Source organism: Oryzias melastigma, unplaced genomic scaffold (genome assembly GCF_002922805.2).
Source record: "Oryzias melastigma strain HK-1 unplaced genomic scaffold, ASM292280v2 sc00313, whole genome shotgun sequence".
Lineage (NCBI taxonomy): Eukaryota > Metazoa > Chordata > Actinopteri > Beloniformes > Adrianichthyidae > Oryzias > Oryzias melastigma.
Genome location: NW_023416920.1, coordinates 151,028 through 169,878, shown reverse-complemented (window position 1 = coordinate 169,878; position 18,851 = coordinate 151,028). Strand labels below are relative to the sequence as shown.

Sequence of the window (18,851 nt, the reverse complement as noted above, 5' to 3'; positions counted from 1 at the left end):
AAACTTCATTTACTGTCATGACACGCCCTTTCCTCCACCTTTCCATGCAGCCTTGCCAGGTAATGCTGACTCATCTCACCTGTATTGCAGCTCACAGTCAGAGAGTTGACTCCACAGGCAGATTGGGTCTTCTCTGCACTAACGGTGTTGTTTAGTTGTCTTTCTTTGTGGCCTCTCTGGTGTTAAGTGGATACAGATCTCAAGACTCTTGGATGGTTTTCAGTTTGTGGAGCTAAAGTTTTGTATGTCTGTAGTATCACAGAAGTGATGCATTGACTGGTTATATATTTCCTGGATGTAATTGTGTTCTCCATCCACATTCCACTTGACAAATCCTGGGGGAACAAGGAGTCTCAAGGAACTTTTTGTCATCAAATACTTTTGAGTTGCTAATTCTGAGCAGTGTGTATCTCTGGAATCTATTTACTGACATCAAGACGTACACGCCTTTTTTGAGTTGTCATTCCACCAGGTTGTTTATTATTCTTGGGGAATATTTTTCTATTTCTTACAATCTTTTGTGTGTGGTGTGGAAGTATTTTTGATGTATTCAGTAATCCTGGATTTTTGAAGTTCATTACAATTCTGAGGTACCTACTGCAAGTGCTTTCATGCAATACTCTGTTTTAATACTCAGTAGTTGGTCGCATCTTATTTTATTTTGTTTCATTAAATTTGTGTGTTTTTGATGCAATTTTATGCTACTGTATTTAAATTATTTTTTAATTTGCTCAATTTTCAATGTTTGATTTGTCTTTTTTTAAGTAATTTGTACTTTTTATTGCAAAGTACTTTGGTGCCTTGATAAAGTGTCATTCATTGATTTAATCAAGCCAAATAACATAAGTATTACAGTTCAGAAGACTATGTTAGGAACTGGTGTGGCTTCAAAACAGCATGGTATAAAAAAATAAAATAAAAAGTGTGAATACAAATCAAAACTGTTATTGTTGCTTTGTTACTGAATTTATATAGAGTTTATTGAACATTTTTGGGTAAATTAAAAATGCCAAATATGTATTTTACTTGAAATCTAAATATTAAAAACTTGGTTCCTGTAGTAAGCATATTCTTTAGTTTATAAATAAATAAATAAAATCCGAAAATTTTTGGATCAGTGAACGCATCAAGAATTCCTGCACTTTGTAGATCCGTCCACTTGAGGGCGCTGTTTCCCGCTTGTTTGTATTGATGATTTTGAAGACAGTGGATGATCAGCAGTCAAGACACCAAGCTTTCCACGCAGAAAATGTTGTTTTTCTCTTGAGATGGGAACTTTATAGGACAGTGGATACATGCGGTGGATGTTGTGCTTAAGCGTGGATTCTCCCGGCTGACGGCGGAAGAAGAGCTCCCTCTGTTCTGCACCTGTGTTCGGGGAGAAGACCTGCTGTGAGGCGGAGCTTCGCTGGAATGTCCTCCAAGCTAACACGCTAACATGGAATTTTGTGTCTGACTTTGCTCCCAGAGTGCGGCTACTAGATATTGCGAGTTGAAATTTGTCTTCTGTCAGACAGCCGCTGACAGTTTATTACTCTTACGGAGAGCTCAAGGAATGCGGCTCTTTTACTTTGAAGGCGTAGCGGGTTAGCTAGCTAGCCTCGCGCTCGTGTTCTCAGCCGCAAGCCGGGGACGTTGATCTTAGACTCGGCTAGAGGTCGAACGCCATGCCGCGGATTGACAGCGGCCTGGTAGCATTGCTAACATTAGCAAGCTAACGCTGGCTGGATGTAGGAGGCCGCTGAAGATTGTAGTTAATTAGATAATTCACATGGTTGTTTATTTCCCCTGTAGTCACGAAACACTGCAGAAGCTGAAGAAAGTCTCCTCAAGGTGGATTTTTTTTTTTTTTAGGTTTTTTTTTTATGTCCGATTGGAGCTCCACATGTAAACAAGCCTGAGAGAGAGCAGCTTTGGTTGTAGATTATCACTAAATATTCAACGCTTTTATCTTTATCTCTGTTTTGATGTTGAAGCAGGAACTTTATCTGTGAGGAAATAGTATTAAACTAAAAGGCAGGTGAAGGAGAGCTGCGGAATAGTGAGGCAGATTCATTCATTCATGATTGATGATCGTCAAGGAAGTCTTTATCCACTTGCTGCTACTGCTGTCATTTAGTTTAATCACTATTAGGTTCAACTTTTTACATTTTTTGACACTTTATTGAACAATCCTGACCTGTCAGGAACTACTGGGGATGGGAACTGGAGGGAGTCTGAGCTGAACCAGCTTCCAAGTGGCTTCAAGGTCTGATCACACAGAGCTCCATTGTGCGGACTACAAACAGAACAGGAAAGAGGTGGTGATGATGATAAGACGGGCCCAGCCACACTGTTGAACCCAGACCAGGAAGCAGAGATGAGTCTCCGCCAGCCCTCCTCCACGCTGGACAGGTATTTGCATCCAGATCCTGGTGTTCCACAGAACAAACACCACAATAAAACAATTCCTTTAGATTTGATGGGAATCAGTTCCTGTCTGGTTGTGAGGGAAACAAGTCTGGCAGGTTCACCTTCGAGGTGATAGAACTGCTTTTACAAGGAGTCGGTGAATAACGCATTTTTATATTCAGAGTGGAAACTCTGGTTGGTGTTTGCTGGTGCCAAGAGGATAAGATGTGATTAGAGCTGATGGGTTGGAGTTGGACACTGAAGATCTCTAAGAGGGATGGATGGATGGATGTGTGTGTTCCAAGCTGATGCAAATCTGGTCTGTCACTTCGAATACTTTCCGGAAAGATGCCAATAACGATAATGAAAGTAGAAAAGTAGAATATTTATGTCTTTAACATGGTCTTGTCACATTTTTGTGATGATGGAGAAACTCCTGTCTGTCTCCTGTATGAAGAAAATTAAGGTTAAAATACATTTTTTTTATTAAAAAAAAAAAAGCTTGTAGCTACAGTGTAAGGCAGCTGTGGGCAAACCTTTTGACTCGTGGACCACAAAGGGTTCTAAAACTTGACAGATGGGCCAGACGCAGTGCAGATGCTTGAAGAGTTTGGATTAGCATCTTATATGAAATCTGGACAAAAACACGCTATCTTTATTTAAAAATTGTGGCTTTTGTTCCTAATTTACTGCCAATTTCACCAGTTGGTTGATGTATTTCAGGGAAAAACATTCACTTAGAAAAACACAGACTTTGTTGTGTTGAAATAATAGAAAAAATGATTTCTCACAATTTTCTCACATGACTGTGAGAAAACCAACAAATCTTCGAATACAACATGCATTCAAAATACATTTTTGCACAATTTAAGGCAGGAGTGTCAAACTCACTCACACAAGGGGGTAAAATCCAAAACACACCTTAGCTCGCGGGCCGAACAGGATAAACATTTATTGAACACTCTAGAACTACATTTTTAAAACTTTTAAACCGTAACTTTTAACATATATAGCATTACCTGTTATAATGCTAGTGTGAATGCCATAAGCTGAATTTGGCCGCTGTAGATTCTAGTGATGATAGCTGAAGATGCTGAAGCTGATAGCCAGCTAAAATATTAGCTAAATGCCAAATTATTATAAAAAACAAACAAAAAAAGGCTTAGGTAAGCCAAAACAGCTAGCATATAGCTGAAAAAAATAGCTTGAGCTTCCTGCTCCTCTCAATCCTGATGCATCCACTTGTAGACGACTAGATCCATGAACGTCTTTGTTTTCCTTGGCCAAGCTGGTTAAAAAAGTATAGCTCCGATATTGCTCGCCATTTTTATTGGATCGTAACGTTAGGTTTAGGATGAGTGTAAACAAACGGATGAACGGGACGTGGGTGGGCTTACTCTGCGCCAAAAGTCCCGCCCACAATTCAGAGGTGAATTTTTAATGAATTCCTGCCACTCTCAGAAAACTATGTCCCAGAAAACGACGCAGATTTTTACAATTTGGGCCAAAAACGTCCTAATCATAATGAAAAGACAACAGGGACGATTTTACAATCCATTAAAAACGATCAGAGTGAGACTTTAAAGTTTACAGAGTAAAATAAATATCGTGCTAAGGAACCTGTGTGGTTTGTACTAGTTTGTTTCCTTTAAACGCTTCATTTCCAAGATGAGGAAGCTCTCATGATCTCTTTACTTAGTAGGAAGTGAATCCTGGTGAGGTTCACATGAAGTCCAGACCTTTTACTCTTCTCGGTTTCCAGTGCAAGTTTTTGTGAAAAACGTCTACATGCCGTGACTTCTTTATTTTGGTCATACGTATTTACTAATGTGGCGTGTTCCTGTCTGTTTGTGTTGCCTCTACCTGTGCCGAACGCCTTCACCTCCTCCTGTCATCAACCGTTTCCCTCCGCCTGTGTTTACTGCTCCACCCTGCTGTTTGTTTGTGTTGGTTGACAAGAAAAACGGCCTCGGTGTTAAATCATCCGCAGGAGCCTCTGCAGCGGAACAGAACGCTGACACTTTCATCCTTTTCTTCTAATTATCTTCCCGTCTCCGGATGTCTTTATATTCCAGCACTCTGAGATCAGCTCTTCCTAGTGAAATATTTCAATCTTATTCCCTTGCTTTCATTTTAAACTAATCAATCAGCTCATTTTATTACTTCATTCTTTCCTTTAAACGACTCAGTTTTAGATGTTTTAAAAGGAACAATTTTTCTATGTTCTTCATTTTACTTTTAAACGTGTAAATAATTTCAAATAAGTGAAATCTGTTGAGGTTGGAGATGCGTGAGAGTGACTTTGATTCAGAGGAAAAAATCACATTTATTCTGAAAATTCGTCATTTCAGGAAACATTTTCTTTTAAAGCCTAACAGGGTTTTGGGTCAAATCGTGTTGAACTTCAGTCACAATTTTTGTGCTCAGAACACCTTTGTTTTTGAACTTTACTGCCAAAAAAAGTAATATTTTATATCTATAAGAGGATATTTATCTGTTAAGATTAAGAAGGTAAACAAAGAATTTAGAAGATATGAAGGGCTTGAATTCTATAGTAAAAAAAGGCTTTTTCTATAACGAGGGGCAATTTTTTTTATTCCTCATCACATTTTTTCTTTTGCTTTATAAATAAAAATGCTCGACTGTTTTCAGTCTGGAGTGAAAGCTGTGTGTCTTTAGCTGAGGATTTTTCTGACTGATGAATGCTGTGCCTGCTTTCAGGGCAGACGGATGCTTGGATTGTTCTTAGAGCAGACTGATGCTGCGTCTGCACTGAACTGCTGGAGCTTCTGTTAACATCTTCCTGCTGAATTTCTTTTTTCTTTTCTTTCTCTTTCTGTCTTTCTCTTGTTTTCTCCTCTCCTGCTTCGCTGTCAGCCCTTTCGCTGTTTGGTGAGTTTATAGTTCTTCGCTTCCTTTTTTGCTGTTTGTGAATAAAGTTTTTGACCCCGTACAGCTGAGTCTGTGTCGATACTGCTCCTGTTTTCTTCATTTTACTCAGTTTTCATGAAAAAATGTTTCTTTCTTTTTGGTCTGGCTTCTCTGTTTTGATTTATCTTGATTTGAGTTAGCATTGCCCTCAGAGGGCTACTCTCCCACCACTTTACAGTGTTTGATACGCCGAGGTGTCGGGCCTCCTTTTTTCACAGAGATGCTCTGTTTCCCCTCGCAGGCTCAGCAGTCTGACCATCGGAGACTCGGAGCGCAAATCCTCTGGGAACCAGCAGAGGGAGCTGTTGACCGACGTCTCTGCAGAGGGCTCAAGTAATTTTGAAATTCTAGACTGATTTGCTTGTCGTGTGTTCTGCAATGCTGAGTGTTCTTACATCACGGGTCTGTCTGCGCAGGTCCTGGACTGGTCCAGAGATGTGTGATCGTGCAGAAAGACCAGCTCGGGTTCGGCTTCACCGTGTGTGGAGAGAGAGTCAAGCTGGTGCAGAACGTGCGACCAGGTGAGAACGACTTGCGGTTGTATGTTGAAAGTAGGGCTGCAACAAAAAAATATTTTAATAGTCAATTACTCAACGATTATTCTTCTGTTTAGTCGACTAATTGGGTCATGCTTAAAGTGGACGTAAAACACACATTTTAACCATCATCAGCTTTAAACTGACTAAAAACTATATATATATATATATATATATATATATATATATATATATATATATATATATATATATATATTACCTGTGATAATGCTAGTGTGAATGCTTTAAGCTGAATTTGGCTGCTGAAGATGCTGAAATTGATAGCTAAAAAGGCTGAAGCTGATAGCCAGCTAAAATATTAAAAGCCAAATTAGCCTAAAAAACTGAAAAAAGCCCGTTAGCCAAAACAGCTAGCATGTAGCTGACATATTAGCTAAATTCCAAAATGGCCTAAAAAAAAAAAAGCCTAAGGTTGTGTCCGAATTCCCCCCTAACTACTGAAAAACCGTATAGTGCGGGACTATATAGTGCCCTGGATTTAAAAGGTAATTCTGACACGATGCTCACTATTTTTCTTTCGTTTTCCTGAACACTGGATATGACGTCACCGATTTTACAAAGTGAAAATCGAATAAATACGAAGATTTCACAACATTTATTTATGACTCCGCTGTGTTCTGATGGTGAAAATATGGATGGTTTATTCAAATATTGCATTTAAACACGTTTTTATGTTTGAAATTGTTCGATCGCAATGCATTGTGGTCTATATTCGCTAATCTAGTGAGCATTGATGCACGCTAGCTTTTCTCTTCTTGGAAATTTTGAGCACACTCAATTTAGAATCAGTAGATTTGGACAGCACTAGAAAGTGATTAGGGGGTAATTCGTACACAATCTAAATTAGCCAAAACAGCTAGCATGTAGCTGAAATATTGGCTAACTCCAAAATAGCTTAAAAAGCCTTAATAAATGCCAAATTAGTCCAACAAGCTAGCATAATGCCAATATAAATTTCAATTTTACTACACTCTGACTCCATATAATATAAAGTAACGACTAATCGACTATTAAATTAGTCGTCGACTAATCATTGTAGCCCTAGTTTAAAGCCTGCATTTGAACTGCGTTTGTCCCTTTTCAGGGGGGGCTGCAGTCAAAGCCGGGGTTCAGGAGGGCGACCGGATCATCAAGGTTCAAACTGCTCTCTGAGGCCATTCAGACTGTCGGGGTGAGACGTTCTGGATTTTAATCGACTTGTCTTTCAGGTCAACGGCTCGTTGGTGTCCTCCATGACCCATCAGGAGGTGGTGAAGCTCATCAAATGTGAGTCTTAAAGAAGCCGGACTGAAGCTGGAAAAGTTTTTCTTATTTATTAATCAACCTCTCCCCCCTCAGCTGGGCCGTACGTGGCCCTGACACTACAAGGACCGCCCCCATCTGCCGCCTCCATGCCCTTAGAGCCCCTCCCGTCTTACCTCACACCCAATCAGAGAACGTCTGTCATTGGAGAGACCCCGCCCCCTCCACCTTTAAACAGCACCCCATCCCAAAGAATCACGTTACCCACACCACTGCAGGTGAGTCAAGCGGAGCCCCTTAAAAGGAAGCGGAGCTTTTATTTTGAAACAAATACTTTTGTTTTGCAGGACCCAGAAGTGCAAAAACACGCAACTCAGATTCTCAGGAAAATGTTGGAGCAGGAGGAGGCGGAACTGCAGGTAACAGGAGCGCTACCGGCTTTTTATTGAGCTCCTGAAAGCATATTATGATGATGATGCCACGAATGACGTCTGATTTTTCAGGACTTGATGGATGAGCAGCTGAAGAATCCATCGCCATCACTGGAGGAGCGCATTGAAAGTGCCAAGAGGAGAGCCCACCAAGTCAGGATCAAGATCCAGCAGGATCTGGTGAGCAGGAAACATCCGTTTACACACGAATGCATGAGACAGAAGAATTCTGGAAACAGTCAAGGTTTTTGGTTCTTCAGGAGGGAACCCGATCAGAATCCACTACAGGCTACGTGAAAGCAGGAGAAGGTTAGTGTCTGCATCTTGAGATGCTCATTATTCCTTCGCTCCTGAACGCATCATCTCACGGACCTATCATTGACAGGGCGGCTGTCGCTGGACTCTGGCGAGGGAGACATTGAGGTGGGTGTGGCTTTGTCATCCGCCAGCACAGGCTGCATGTGTGTGTGTCACGCTCCACTCATCCTCTACCCCTCATCCTACTCTGCGCCCTGCTTCTCCTCCTCCTCATCCTCCTCTACCTCTTCCTCCTCCCCAGCCCTTTGAGAGTCCCCATTCCTCCCCCTCATTCCCCTCCAGGAACCCCCATCACCGGCGCCAGAGCTCCGACACACACGGTGACACGGTGAGACCGACGCGCCGCATCTCTGTTCACCCGATCAGCGCTGAAGAAACGTCGCTTTCAGAGGAAATTAGCATTAAAAGCTCAATAGAGTTTATATGTTCACAAATTTCTTCAGGTTTTTATCTCTTTTAGTTTTTCTATTTTCATTACTTGGCTAAACAGTTTGTTCTGTGAGGAGTTATGTTTAGTAACCTGGAAGGTTTCAGGACTTTTTTTTTTGTTTAGGCATTTTATAAAAAATAACATGTTAGTCCACCATCAGTAAAAAAATCTGCTGGAGTTTCATTAATTGCATTAACGCTTGAAGAGTTACAGTAGTGGAAAGAATGTAAACACTTGAGCTAAAATTTGCTAAAGGTTAGCCAAAAAAGCTACATCTTTTTCTGCATTTGACACTGATCCTGTGTGGACAATAACATAAACATTTAGGTTTTTTCTGGTCTATAAAGCCCAAATAAAATTTCAACAATTTGACGAATATAAAAAGATTTTTAATAACTCACTCGACAGTAAAGGGGAGGATTCATTATTTATTCGTCTTTTAAGATGTCAAAAACTTTTTCTAAACTGTGTTTTCCAGGCTTTGAAACCTCAGATCATCGGCCCCGAGGAAGAGGATGAAGAAGATGATGGCTACGCCTTCAATGAGGTGTTTGTGTGATCCCTCTGCTCCGTCCTGACCCCCGCCGCCCACCGCGACCTCTCATTGTTCTCGCTGTGCGTCTTCGCAGATGGACGGTCCGTTTCAGGACATCGAGTTGTTGAAGTCGCGACCGGCGCACATGACCGTGTTCATGAGATACGTCTTCACGCAGCTGCTGGACCCCAACCCGCTGGTCTGTACCCCCCCTCAGTGACACCTTTCAGCAGAAATATTTCTTTAGTTTGACTCAACACTTCCAGGGTTGCCAGATCTGACTTATAATATCAGCTTTAAGTCCATTTAAACACTTAAAACTGTGAGATTGTTTTGTGTGTAATTAAAAACATTATTATATATATATATTATAAGTACAGTATATTTATAAGTACAGTATATTATAAGTATTATAAGTACAGAAAGCAGAAATGCCAAAAAGATCTAGATATTACTTTCGATAATGCTAGTGTGAATGCAGTAAGATGGATGTGGCTGCTGAAAATTGATAGCTAGCTGAAAATGTTGAAGCCGAAAGTTTGCTAAAATATTAGCTATATACCAAGTAAGCTGAAAAAAAGGAAACATTTTGCCATAACAGCTAGCATAATCCTAAAATATTAGCTAAACTCCAGATTAGCCTAAAAATGACGAAAAAAATTGCCAATATTTAAGCATCTTGTCCAAGTTAGCCAAAAACAGCTAACATTCTGCAAAAATTAAAGCTAAACTCCAAATTACCTTAAAAAAAACATAATAGTTTCTGAACTTTCTAAAGTTTGAATGGTGCACCAGTTCACAAGTTTTAAAGTGCACAAAGTTTTTGAAAGCATTTCTGAGCATTTTCTTGGGGCACATTTTGCTCAATATTTCAAAAACCATAAAGTTTTTGAATACTAAAAGATCACGCAGTTGTATCCTGAAAGAGCTGAATGTTTTGAAACCAAGATTGCTGAAATCGCTGAAAAGTGTCAAAACATACGGAAAGCTGCAGGAGAATCACTATTTGTTCTGAAAACTATTTAAATGTCTTCAGGCCACCCAAAAGAAGTTGAACTGTGTTGAAACTCTTCAAATCTGGCAACGCTGCCCTCCTGATCTCTGATGTCTCTATACTGATATTTGCTGCTTTTCCTTGGTGTTTCCTCTTTTCCTCCACAGCTCTTTTACCTGTCAGTTGAAGCTTACCTGAGCTCCAGCCCTAAAGACGCGCGCGCCCTCGCTCCTCAAATCTGCTCCCATTTCCTGGATCCAGACGCTGTAAGTCCAGAAACGTCTGCGGAGGTTTGCTGCAGACACTAATGTCTGCGGAACTGCAGGTTTTTCCTCTTATTTAGTCAGAGAGGAAGTCGCTGAGCTGTGAACAGAAACAGGTGGAGAAATCCGTTTATTGTCAACAAAAATAATAAATATTCAGAGTAGTTGACACAAGAGTAAACTTATGAGCTAAACGTTCATAAAATAAGGCCATCAAACTAAACACAGAAAGCACATGGATTGCTGCTGAGATTAAAACAGACGTTTTTTTTCTTCTGCTTCTTTCATAAAAATCCTTCTTTAATAAAAATGCAAACAGTAAATATTTGAATTTTTACAAAATAATACAATTTTATAAACAAATCCTAATTTCTCACTGACGAATTCATCAGTTTGCAGTTTTGTTTACAAGAAATTCTAAATCTGAAGTTAGGACTGAAGCGATCCGTTGCAGAGTGGGCGTGGCTTCAATGCCTTTTGTTAGTTTTCACCGACTTTAAAAAAGCAACAAATTTTAAATAAATAAATGCTCCATGTGATCTTTTAGGCTTTTAAATACTCAGTTTTCTGTGTTATCTAAACATCTCGTTTAATTTATGACTTTTTTTTTTTTTTACCAATTTCTCTTCCGTTAATTATGATCAGTTTGTTCTACAAATTAATGATAATTTGTACCACTTAACTTTAAGGTTACGTCGACCTTTCTTTATTAGTTTTCTATTTAAAAATGCCTTTAAATGACAAATAAACATTGTAGAATATTCTGAATCTTTTCCTTGAGGAGTTTTATTCTCATTTTCTGATCAAATGAGGCAGTTTGACAGATTCAGATTAAATACTACATGTTTTTACTATTCATTTATTTTTGTAATGTGACCTTTAAGGTTCTAAAGTGTCGGTTCAGACCTGCTGCTGTCTTTTTCCATCTTGTCGGATGTTTCCTGAAAGCATCATGCAGATTCCTCTTCAAACACACTGACGTTTCCGTTCATTTAGTTCTGTTTTTTTTCACTTTCAGCCGCTGAAAATCAAAGTGCGAGAGGAGTATCTGTCGGACATCGGTAAGACTTTAGAACTTTAGCTGCTTTCGTTGGAGCGTGGTGGTGGATCCGTGCGATCTGAGTCGGTTTTTGTCTCTTTCTGCCCTCAGAGAGTCGACTCCACGCGCAGGAGGACATCAGAGGACCGCTGTCAGAGCTGCAGCAGCAGGTGCTGCCCGACATCCAGGACCAGATTCAGGACTACAGGTGAAGAAGATCTGACTCCCAGACATTTAGTTTTTGGTTACAATTTTAATCAAAGTTAATTGCATATTTTAGTTTTTAGTGTAAACCAAGTCACTAATTACTTAGTATATACATAAAAAGTACTATTGTGCTGTTTTAATGTAAAGCTGTCAGTTCAGTTTTCTGAGTCTGTTCAGCAGATTCTTACAGCTTCTTTTTACATTTATGGTTTTGAAAACATCCATCATCAAAAAAAATGTTATCAAACTTTCTGCAGCGGGACATTCGTGTGACGTTCTGGTTCATGTCTTGACAGGAACAAGCAGATGATGGGGCTGGGCTCTCTGTTTGGAGAAGGAGACCTGCGGCAGCTGGACGGAGACCCCGCCAAAGAGAGACAGGTGGTGGACAGACAGGTGTCCGCCCTCTGGGAGGTTCTGTAAGTTCTGCTGCTATTTTGATTTTTCTTCTTCTTTCTTATATTTTAAGAAACATACATGCGGAAACTTCCAAAACCTTGAACTTGAAAAAATTCTTTTGAATTTATATCCTTCCTACTAAAGAACAGGAGCATTTTAAACTGTTAGGAGTGTTATTTCATTTGATTTATACACATTTAAATCTCTGACAGAACAAAGAAGATCTCTTACTATTTACATTTAAAATGTGGGACCTCCATCAGCAGTTTTCCTAAATCCTTTTGACTTCACTTTGACTTTAATAGAGAAAACGTTTGTTAACCTTCTGGCAGATGGGGATTTTGACTTTAGTAACTACATGTTTACAGTAGTGGATCAGCTTTGGCATCAGTGAGAAGTTTAAACTCCCACTCCAATTATTTTTTTGATTGGTTGCTCAGCATGTTTTCTACATCACAAATACGATCTTTTTCAAATGGCATTTTTTTTGTCTGCTCCCGATTCACAACAATTTAATTAAATAAATACTCAGAAATGCAATTTTAAGCTTAATTTATTTATATTTGTCCTCCATCATTTAAAAAATGCCACAAAAAACATGCTACAGAAACCAAAAATACCATTTTTATCAGAGTGGGTCTTTAACTCTTTAGTTTTTTTTTGTTAAATTTAGTGCAGACTCAAAACCATTTAGGACAGAGTAAAGGACAAAGAGTTGTTACAAAAAATGTAAAAGAAAAATCTTTATTTATTGAGAATGAAGGTGGTGATGTCCAAAGTGTTCATTAGGTTGTTTTTCTTTTTTCTTCTGTAAAGCGTGTAGTGAATGAAAATCAACTGTGTTGCTGTAAAATGGGAATAACACGAAATAAAGGAAATCTGTCAAGTATTTAAATTTGTAGGCCTGGGTTGATAGGATTGATTTATTAATCTGATCAATTTAAGCTTGATAGATCAATAATCGATCCATAAAAGTAAAGATATAACACATAATATAACACATAATTCTTAAATCTGTTAGCTCGATGCTAACGTATAATGGGATTTCCCATAGGATGGCTAAAGCTGAAAACATTGCTGACTGAATAAACATTTTTATAAACTTTTAAGGAAATATTTTTAAAGTAACCATTTGTGTTCTAAAACCCAGTTTTTTGCTCATACTTTCTACTTCTGGAATAAGGTGTAATGCTATACTGCAATCGCCACCTAGTGGCCAAACTGAAACGCCCTCCAGGAGAAGCAGAACAATGTTGGAGCTTCTCTGTTTTAAAATGAATGTAAAACTGTATGGTTTTAACAATTTCTTTATTATTTCACTAATACATTTTATGGTATGTGAACTGTAACAGATGAATATGAATATATTTAAACCATATATATAGATTATGTATTTCTAAACTAATGTGTCTAAATATGTTGACCCAAAATTGAATAATGTGGATCGAAAGAATAGAAAAAAAATCTGAATCGATCCAAGTTCGGGTGATTTGAATCTTTACTAACGATACCCAGCCCTATGCATTTGTGAAGAACTGAGTTAAAATGAGGAATCAAGTTTGGAGAATTTCTTATTTTGCTTCAGAATCATCAACTGCAGTTTTGTTTGGAGTCTCTGTTCAGAAATGAAACCTGAGCACATTCAGATTGTTGTCTCAGGTTTGCCTGGCAACACTTTTGATTATGAGCATCATAAAACTGAGTTATTGCAAAGCCACAGACGGAGCCTCACAAAGGTCAGGATGCCAGTTCCCTCAGAGCACATGACCGGGAGCGCCGTCACATGACGGCCTCTTCGCCCGACCGAGGGTCTGATTCTCTGTTAGTGGAGGATTTGCAGCTGTTTTTCAGCATCTGTTGTTTTCTGTTCCAGATCAAAGCATGAAGAGGACAGAAGGTACGTTTCTCACGACTTTTCATCTTCTGGGTTTCTCAAAGACTTTCTTCCCTCCTCCTTACATTATCTCTCCTCGCTCTGGTCCATCAGTTCTCCTCTGGCGTCAGCTGTACATCTGTACCTGCGACATTCCGGCATCAAGCTGAGAGACTCCAAGATCTTTCCGGGTCTGAGTGCGGAGAAGGACAAGTGGCTGGCCTTCCTGAAGACGAGAAAGGTCAGACTGAGGGAAACACAAACACTTTCTCTGGAGGACAAATTTAAACACAGTAATACAGTATATGTATTTATATATGTGTGTGTGTGGGGGTGATCATATTTATATATACATATATATACAGTATGTTCATTAATGTCGCAGTAATGCAACAGACAGAATTATTGTTTTTATGTTACTTGAGCTTTATTTAACCAAACAGGAAGTTGAAAACATCCTTATTTTTTTACTTCCTGTTAAAGGTAAGTCAAAGTGGAACAAGTGAATATATTTATAATCCTATTTAATCCATATTCAACATTATAAAAACTTTTTAAGAATATTTATTTTAAAAAACAAGAAGAGATTTAAAATATCTGGACTTAAATCCTTAGCAGAGCATAACACACAAACACACCTCTGATGTACATTTAACACTAACTAAACAGGCACAGCCAGTTTAGAGGCAACATTATGGGATGACTGTCAAAACAGTGAATCCATTTGATGACATTCACTTTAATATTCATTTATTTTTCACATTTCCATTAAAATCCTGTTTTGTTTATTATCCAATGAAAATCGTCTTTTTTGTGTGTTTTTTTAGCATGTTCTTGTAGCATGTTTCTCCTAATCGAGGACCTATACAACTGAGTTTATGATTTAAACTGTCTGAGAATTAATTCATATTTCGTTGTATCAGAAAACCAGATGCTTGAAAAAGCTCAGACTAATGACGCAGTTACTGAAATGTCTGTCCTCTGCTCCCTTGCGCGCCGCCTGACCTGCTCACGCTTAGGTATGCGAGAAATGATGAGCCGTCAACACTCATGTGCTCATCCGAGGAGGCTCAAAACCGTACGACTGGATTGATCCAACATTCTCGTCGTTATTTGAGGGACATCTGGTGGCAGAAAAGCATTAGGAAGCAGAAGGAAGTCCAAGAAAACACACATTTCGGTTGAAAAAGACTAATATAATCAATAACCTTAACATATATGGTTTTTTTAAGCTAATCCTGAACACTAAAAGTGTTAATAGAAGTGGCTACAACTCTAAAATCTTGTAGAATTTCCACTTCCAGCTAATGATTTTAGGTAAGTTCCGTTTCTGCCACCGTCTTACCTGGTGCCACCAGATCCTATCGGTTATTTTTGCGTCACTAATGCTAGCTTGAGGCTACAAGCTCGCGCATGATCGCGCAAACGGAGATCTCAGCGACAGGGAGGGGGTTGTCAACAATCCCACCCACAACCCAGAGTTGTATATCTAATGAGGTGCTTCTGCTGGGCATAAAATATCACTTAAAAAACAACTAAGGATTTTTGATTTTGGGTAAAACCTGCACAATCATAATTAAAAGACTACTGGGAACGATTTTGCAAAAAAAAAAAAAAAAATGGTTGAGTGGGACTTTAAGAAATACTTTTCACACAACTAGTGACATAAACTGAACAAAAGTGGAACTTCAATTCTTAAAAATGACCTTATTTACTTTTTAAATGACTAAAGTGAAAGTTTATTGGTGTAAGTGAAGATGGATTTGCTGTTCTGAAAGTGCAGCTTTAAAGGGGAATACTGGAACGAGCAGAAGAACCTCCATCACCTACAGTTTTGTGACACATTAATAATAACACACGTTGATGTGAAAACACAATAAATCAATGACCTAACATTGTGGCGTTTCCTTCTCGTCACTCCACAGACAAGCGGCATCAAGAAGGAGAAGGATGGGGAGGATAAGAAGAGGAACCCCATCCTGAAGTACATCGGGAAACCGCGGACGACGTCTCAGTCCAGTAAAGTCCAGTTTGCTGCAGCTCATCTCCGCTCTTCATTAAATTAATCACTTTTATGTTCTCGCGTGTTGCCATGTTTTGTTTCTCCATCCGTTCTGTGACTGATTCCACTTTCTTTTTTTTTTTTTGGTCCATTGTGGTTTGGTAGCATTCCATGTCCCGTTGTCCCCGACTGAAGGTACTCGTCTGCGTTCAGTCTGTGGTTCTTCACTCACATCTCTGTCCAGTTGGTTCTGTTTCACCTTCGGCAGAAGTCGACCTGAAGCTTGAACTCCGTTTTGTGTGCAGTTCGGCCCGGAAGCGTGAAGAACATCATCCAGCACTTTGAGAACCACTCGGAGACTCCAGGGGAGGAGGGAGGAGAACCCACAGACCCTCAGCAGATCTCCAGTAGCAGTTTAGGAGAGGAAGGCCCGGACAGGTGCATGCCCCACCCCCAAACCTTCCAGGATCCTTTCTGTTTCTGACTGTCGTTCCTCTCGCGCAGCCCCATGGTTTCGGTGCGTCTGGCCCGCAGCGGGTCGCTGAAGGCCCAGGGCGAGGGCCGGCGGCGGGGAGGGGCCCCCGGCGCGGAGTTCGTCCCGCGCTCCCGCAGCGATGTGGACATGGAGGACTGCGGCGAGGAGCAGCCGGGTCTGCGGTCGCTGCACCACAGCGCCTCGTCTGCGTCCAGCAGCTCTGCGCGGTAAACGTCTGTCCTAAAGCTGCTGCTCTGTCGGCCCCCTCCCAAAAACAACAACCCCCCCTCAGTGCAGGTCTTATCCTTACGCCATCTTCTCTCCACTCTGTCAAACTCAGGTCTGTAGACAACCCCACACCCCCATACACCCCCCGCTTCTCTAGGCGCAGGTGAGTCCCCGAATGTCCCCAATGCAGAGACTCCAGCACTGATCAGAGGAAGACAGAGAATCGACGCCTTCACTGTCATTCCGGCTGAAAGTGATCAACCTGCTCTAACGGCTCTCCTTTGTGTCCTGACAGGAGCGTGGACTCCTCGCTGGCTCTGTTACCAGACGCTGCGGTGCTGGAGGAGGAGCTCTGCGACGCTCAGAACTGGCAGGACACGGTTCCTGCGCAGCTCCTGGCAGAGCTCAGCTCCAGGGAGACGGACAGACAGGCTGTCATCTACGGTACGACGGGCTCCAGTCTCACCTCTGTCTGTGTCAGACCTCCTCTGACCGTCTGTCTGTGAATCCTGGCAGAGCTCTACACCACCGAGGTGTCCCACCTCCGAACGCTGTGGGTCCTTGACCGGGTCTTCTTCCAGAAGATGAGGTCGGTGCTGAACTCTGAGGAGCTGGCCTGCATCTTCCCCAACCTGCCCAAAGTCCACGAATTCCACGGTGAGCAGGAAAACAAGGAGCTTTGTTATTAGAAGCTCGGAGCTCAGGGTTTGTCAAGCTGTGCTGTAAAGATGATTCACTGATTCAATCGTAGAGCTAATTGATTTTGTCCTTCCCAGCAAACCTGTGCGAGGCCATGAAGAAGCGCCGGGAGGTTCCCGTCGTTCAGGAGATCGGAGATATCATGTTGGCCCGAGTGAGCTGAGCCTTTCTGTTCTCTCGCTTAAACCCGGTATTTAGGTCCGGTTGGTGTGGTAACCGCTGCTGCTTTCAGTTTGAAGATGCAGCCGGGCAGGAGTTTCAGGAGCAGGCGTCGCAGCTCTGCTGCTTGCAGTCTCAGGCCCAGGAGCTCATCAAGAACAAAAAGAGGAAAGACCCTCGCTTCGCTCAGCTCATCCAGGTACACACACACCACTGCCATTTTTATCTTCAGGACTTCTGTAATCAGAGTATTGAGTTTGTTGAAATCTGTGTGGAAACTTGTGGAAAAATCCAACTATTTACACAAATGGGTAGAAAATTGTGATTTGAAGGCGTGGCTTAGTGGGAAACTCATTTTTAATGTTACAGTAGAATAAAATGTACGCCACAAAATTAATCTTTGAAGGGTTTTCTTTTTATTTAGTCAGATTTCCTGAAGGAAATCTGACTAAATAACATGGTGGCAACCCCGTCCCCCTTTCCCTTCCCCGTTGCTGAGAGCTAGGAGATTTTTTTTTTGTTTCCGTCACAATGGCATTTTTTGCTCCTAATTCCCAACAATTTGTTGAAAGAAGAAATACTCAGAAATGCAGTTTTGAGCTGAATTTAAGTTCTCCATCGTCCGAAAAATTATGGAAGAACACGTTAAAAACACCAAAAAGCAGCATTTTTATCAGGGTGGGTTTTTAAAATCAGAGACTGAATAAGAAGAAAAAACGTTGTTGTGTTTACAAGTATTCTGTAGGATGAGTTTTTCTTTGCATCGATTTGAACTCATTAAACATTAAACATGTCTAATCTGCACATGCAGAATGTATAAATACCTGATAACGGTCTGTTGTTTTGCGTTCAGGAGTGCGAGGCGAGTCCGCTGTGTCGGCGGCTGCAGCTCAAAGACATGCTGGTGTCGGAGATGCAGAGGCTCACCAAGTACCCTCTGCTGCTGGACAACATCATCAAGTACACCGACGGTGAGCGCAGCAAATCTGGAAATCCCACAGGAGGATTCCAGCAAAACTCACGCTTCGATTTTTTTTCTCTGCAGCCTCGTCGGCCGACCTCCCTGCGCTGCAGCGGGCTCAGACCTGCTGCCGGAGGATTCTGCAGAATGTCAACGAGAACGTGAGGGAGAGCGAGCGGCAGCAGCGCCTCAGCCAGTACCAGCGCAGGCTGGACCCCGGGCCTCAGTTCAAGGTCAACACCTTAGTGTTAAGGTCGTTAGAGTCAAATCTACAGATGACCAGAACTGGCTTTTGTTCTCCGTACACAGAATCTGGACCTCACCACAAAGAGGATGATCCATGAAGGCTCGCTCACGTGGAAGATGGGCAAAGACAAGCAGATGGGTGAGTGTTGCCATGGCGATTCATTTTTTTGTTTTGTTTTTAGTTTTGTTTCATTGCGTTTCTGCCTCCCTCCTGCAGAAGTTTTAGCGCTGCTGCTGGCAGACGTCCTCGTCCTCCTGCAGAAAGGCCCCGACGACCGTCTGCAGCTCCGATATCCCACACGCTGGTTAGGAGGAGGGGGCGGGGTTAGCGGGGACAGTAAGACCTCCTTCAGCCCGTTGCTGAAGCTGGACTCCCTGCTGGTCCGCCCGGTTGCCACAGGTGCCCAATGAGTTTCCTTCAGTAGTTGTTGCGTTTCTGACCCTGAGCTGACAAATTCCCGCGTGTCTTTT

At 41.2% G+C, this 18,851-nt stretch overlaps 1 protein-coding gene across 1 annotated transcript in view; it reads left to right on the top strand.

Moving 5' to 3' along the window:
• Positions 1-1,169: 1,169 nt before the first annotated feature.
• arhgef11 (Rho guanine nucleotide exchange factor (GEF) 11) overlaps positions 1,170-18,851 on the top strand; it is a gene marked incomplete in the record, with an annotated part of 22,794 nt that continues 5,112 nt past the window's right edge. Inside the window, 33 exon segments of the mRNA XM_036210933.1 lie at positions 1,170-2,394; positions 5,269-5,283; positions 5,564-5,655; positions 5,739-5,843; positions 6,964-7,013; positions 7,088-7,145; positions 7,218-7,399; positions 7,469-7,540; positions 7,625-7,732; positions 7,813-7,861; positions 7,938-7,975; positions 8,112-8,198; positions 8,779-8,847; positions 8,930-9,034; positions 9,997-10,095; positions 11,111-11,153; positions 11,243-11,339; positions 11,635-11,757; positions 13,611-13,634; positions 13,725-13,851; positions 15,536-15,629; positions 15,778-15,807; positions 15,918-16,050; positions 16,117-16,314; positions 16,428-16,478; positions 16,611-16,759; positions 16,832-16,972; positions 17,092-17,168; positions 17,247-17,372; positions 18,027-18,144; positions 18,219-18,367; positions 18,444-18,519; positions 18,598-18,780. Coding sequence (XP_036066826.1) covers positions 2,360-2,394; positions 5,269-5,283; positions 5,564-5,655; positions 5,739-5,843; positions 6,964-7,013; positions 7,088-7,145; positions 7,218-7,399; positions 7,469-7,540; positions 7,625-7,732; positions 7,813-7,861; positions 7,938-7,975; positions 8,112-8,198; positions 8,779-8,847; positions 8,930-9,034; positions 9,997-10,095; positions 11,111-11,153; positions 11,243-11,339; positions 11,635-11,757; positions 13,611-13,634; positions 13,725-13,851; positions 15,536-15,629; positions 15,778-15,807; positions 15,918-16,050; positions 16,117-16,314; positions 16,428-16,478; positions 16,611-16,759; positions 16,832-16,972; positions 17,092-17,168; positions 17,247-17,372; positions 18,027-18,144; positions 18,219-18,367; positions 18,444-18,519; positions 18,598-18,780 — 3,103 coding nt within the window.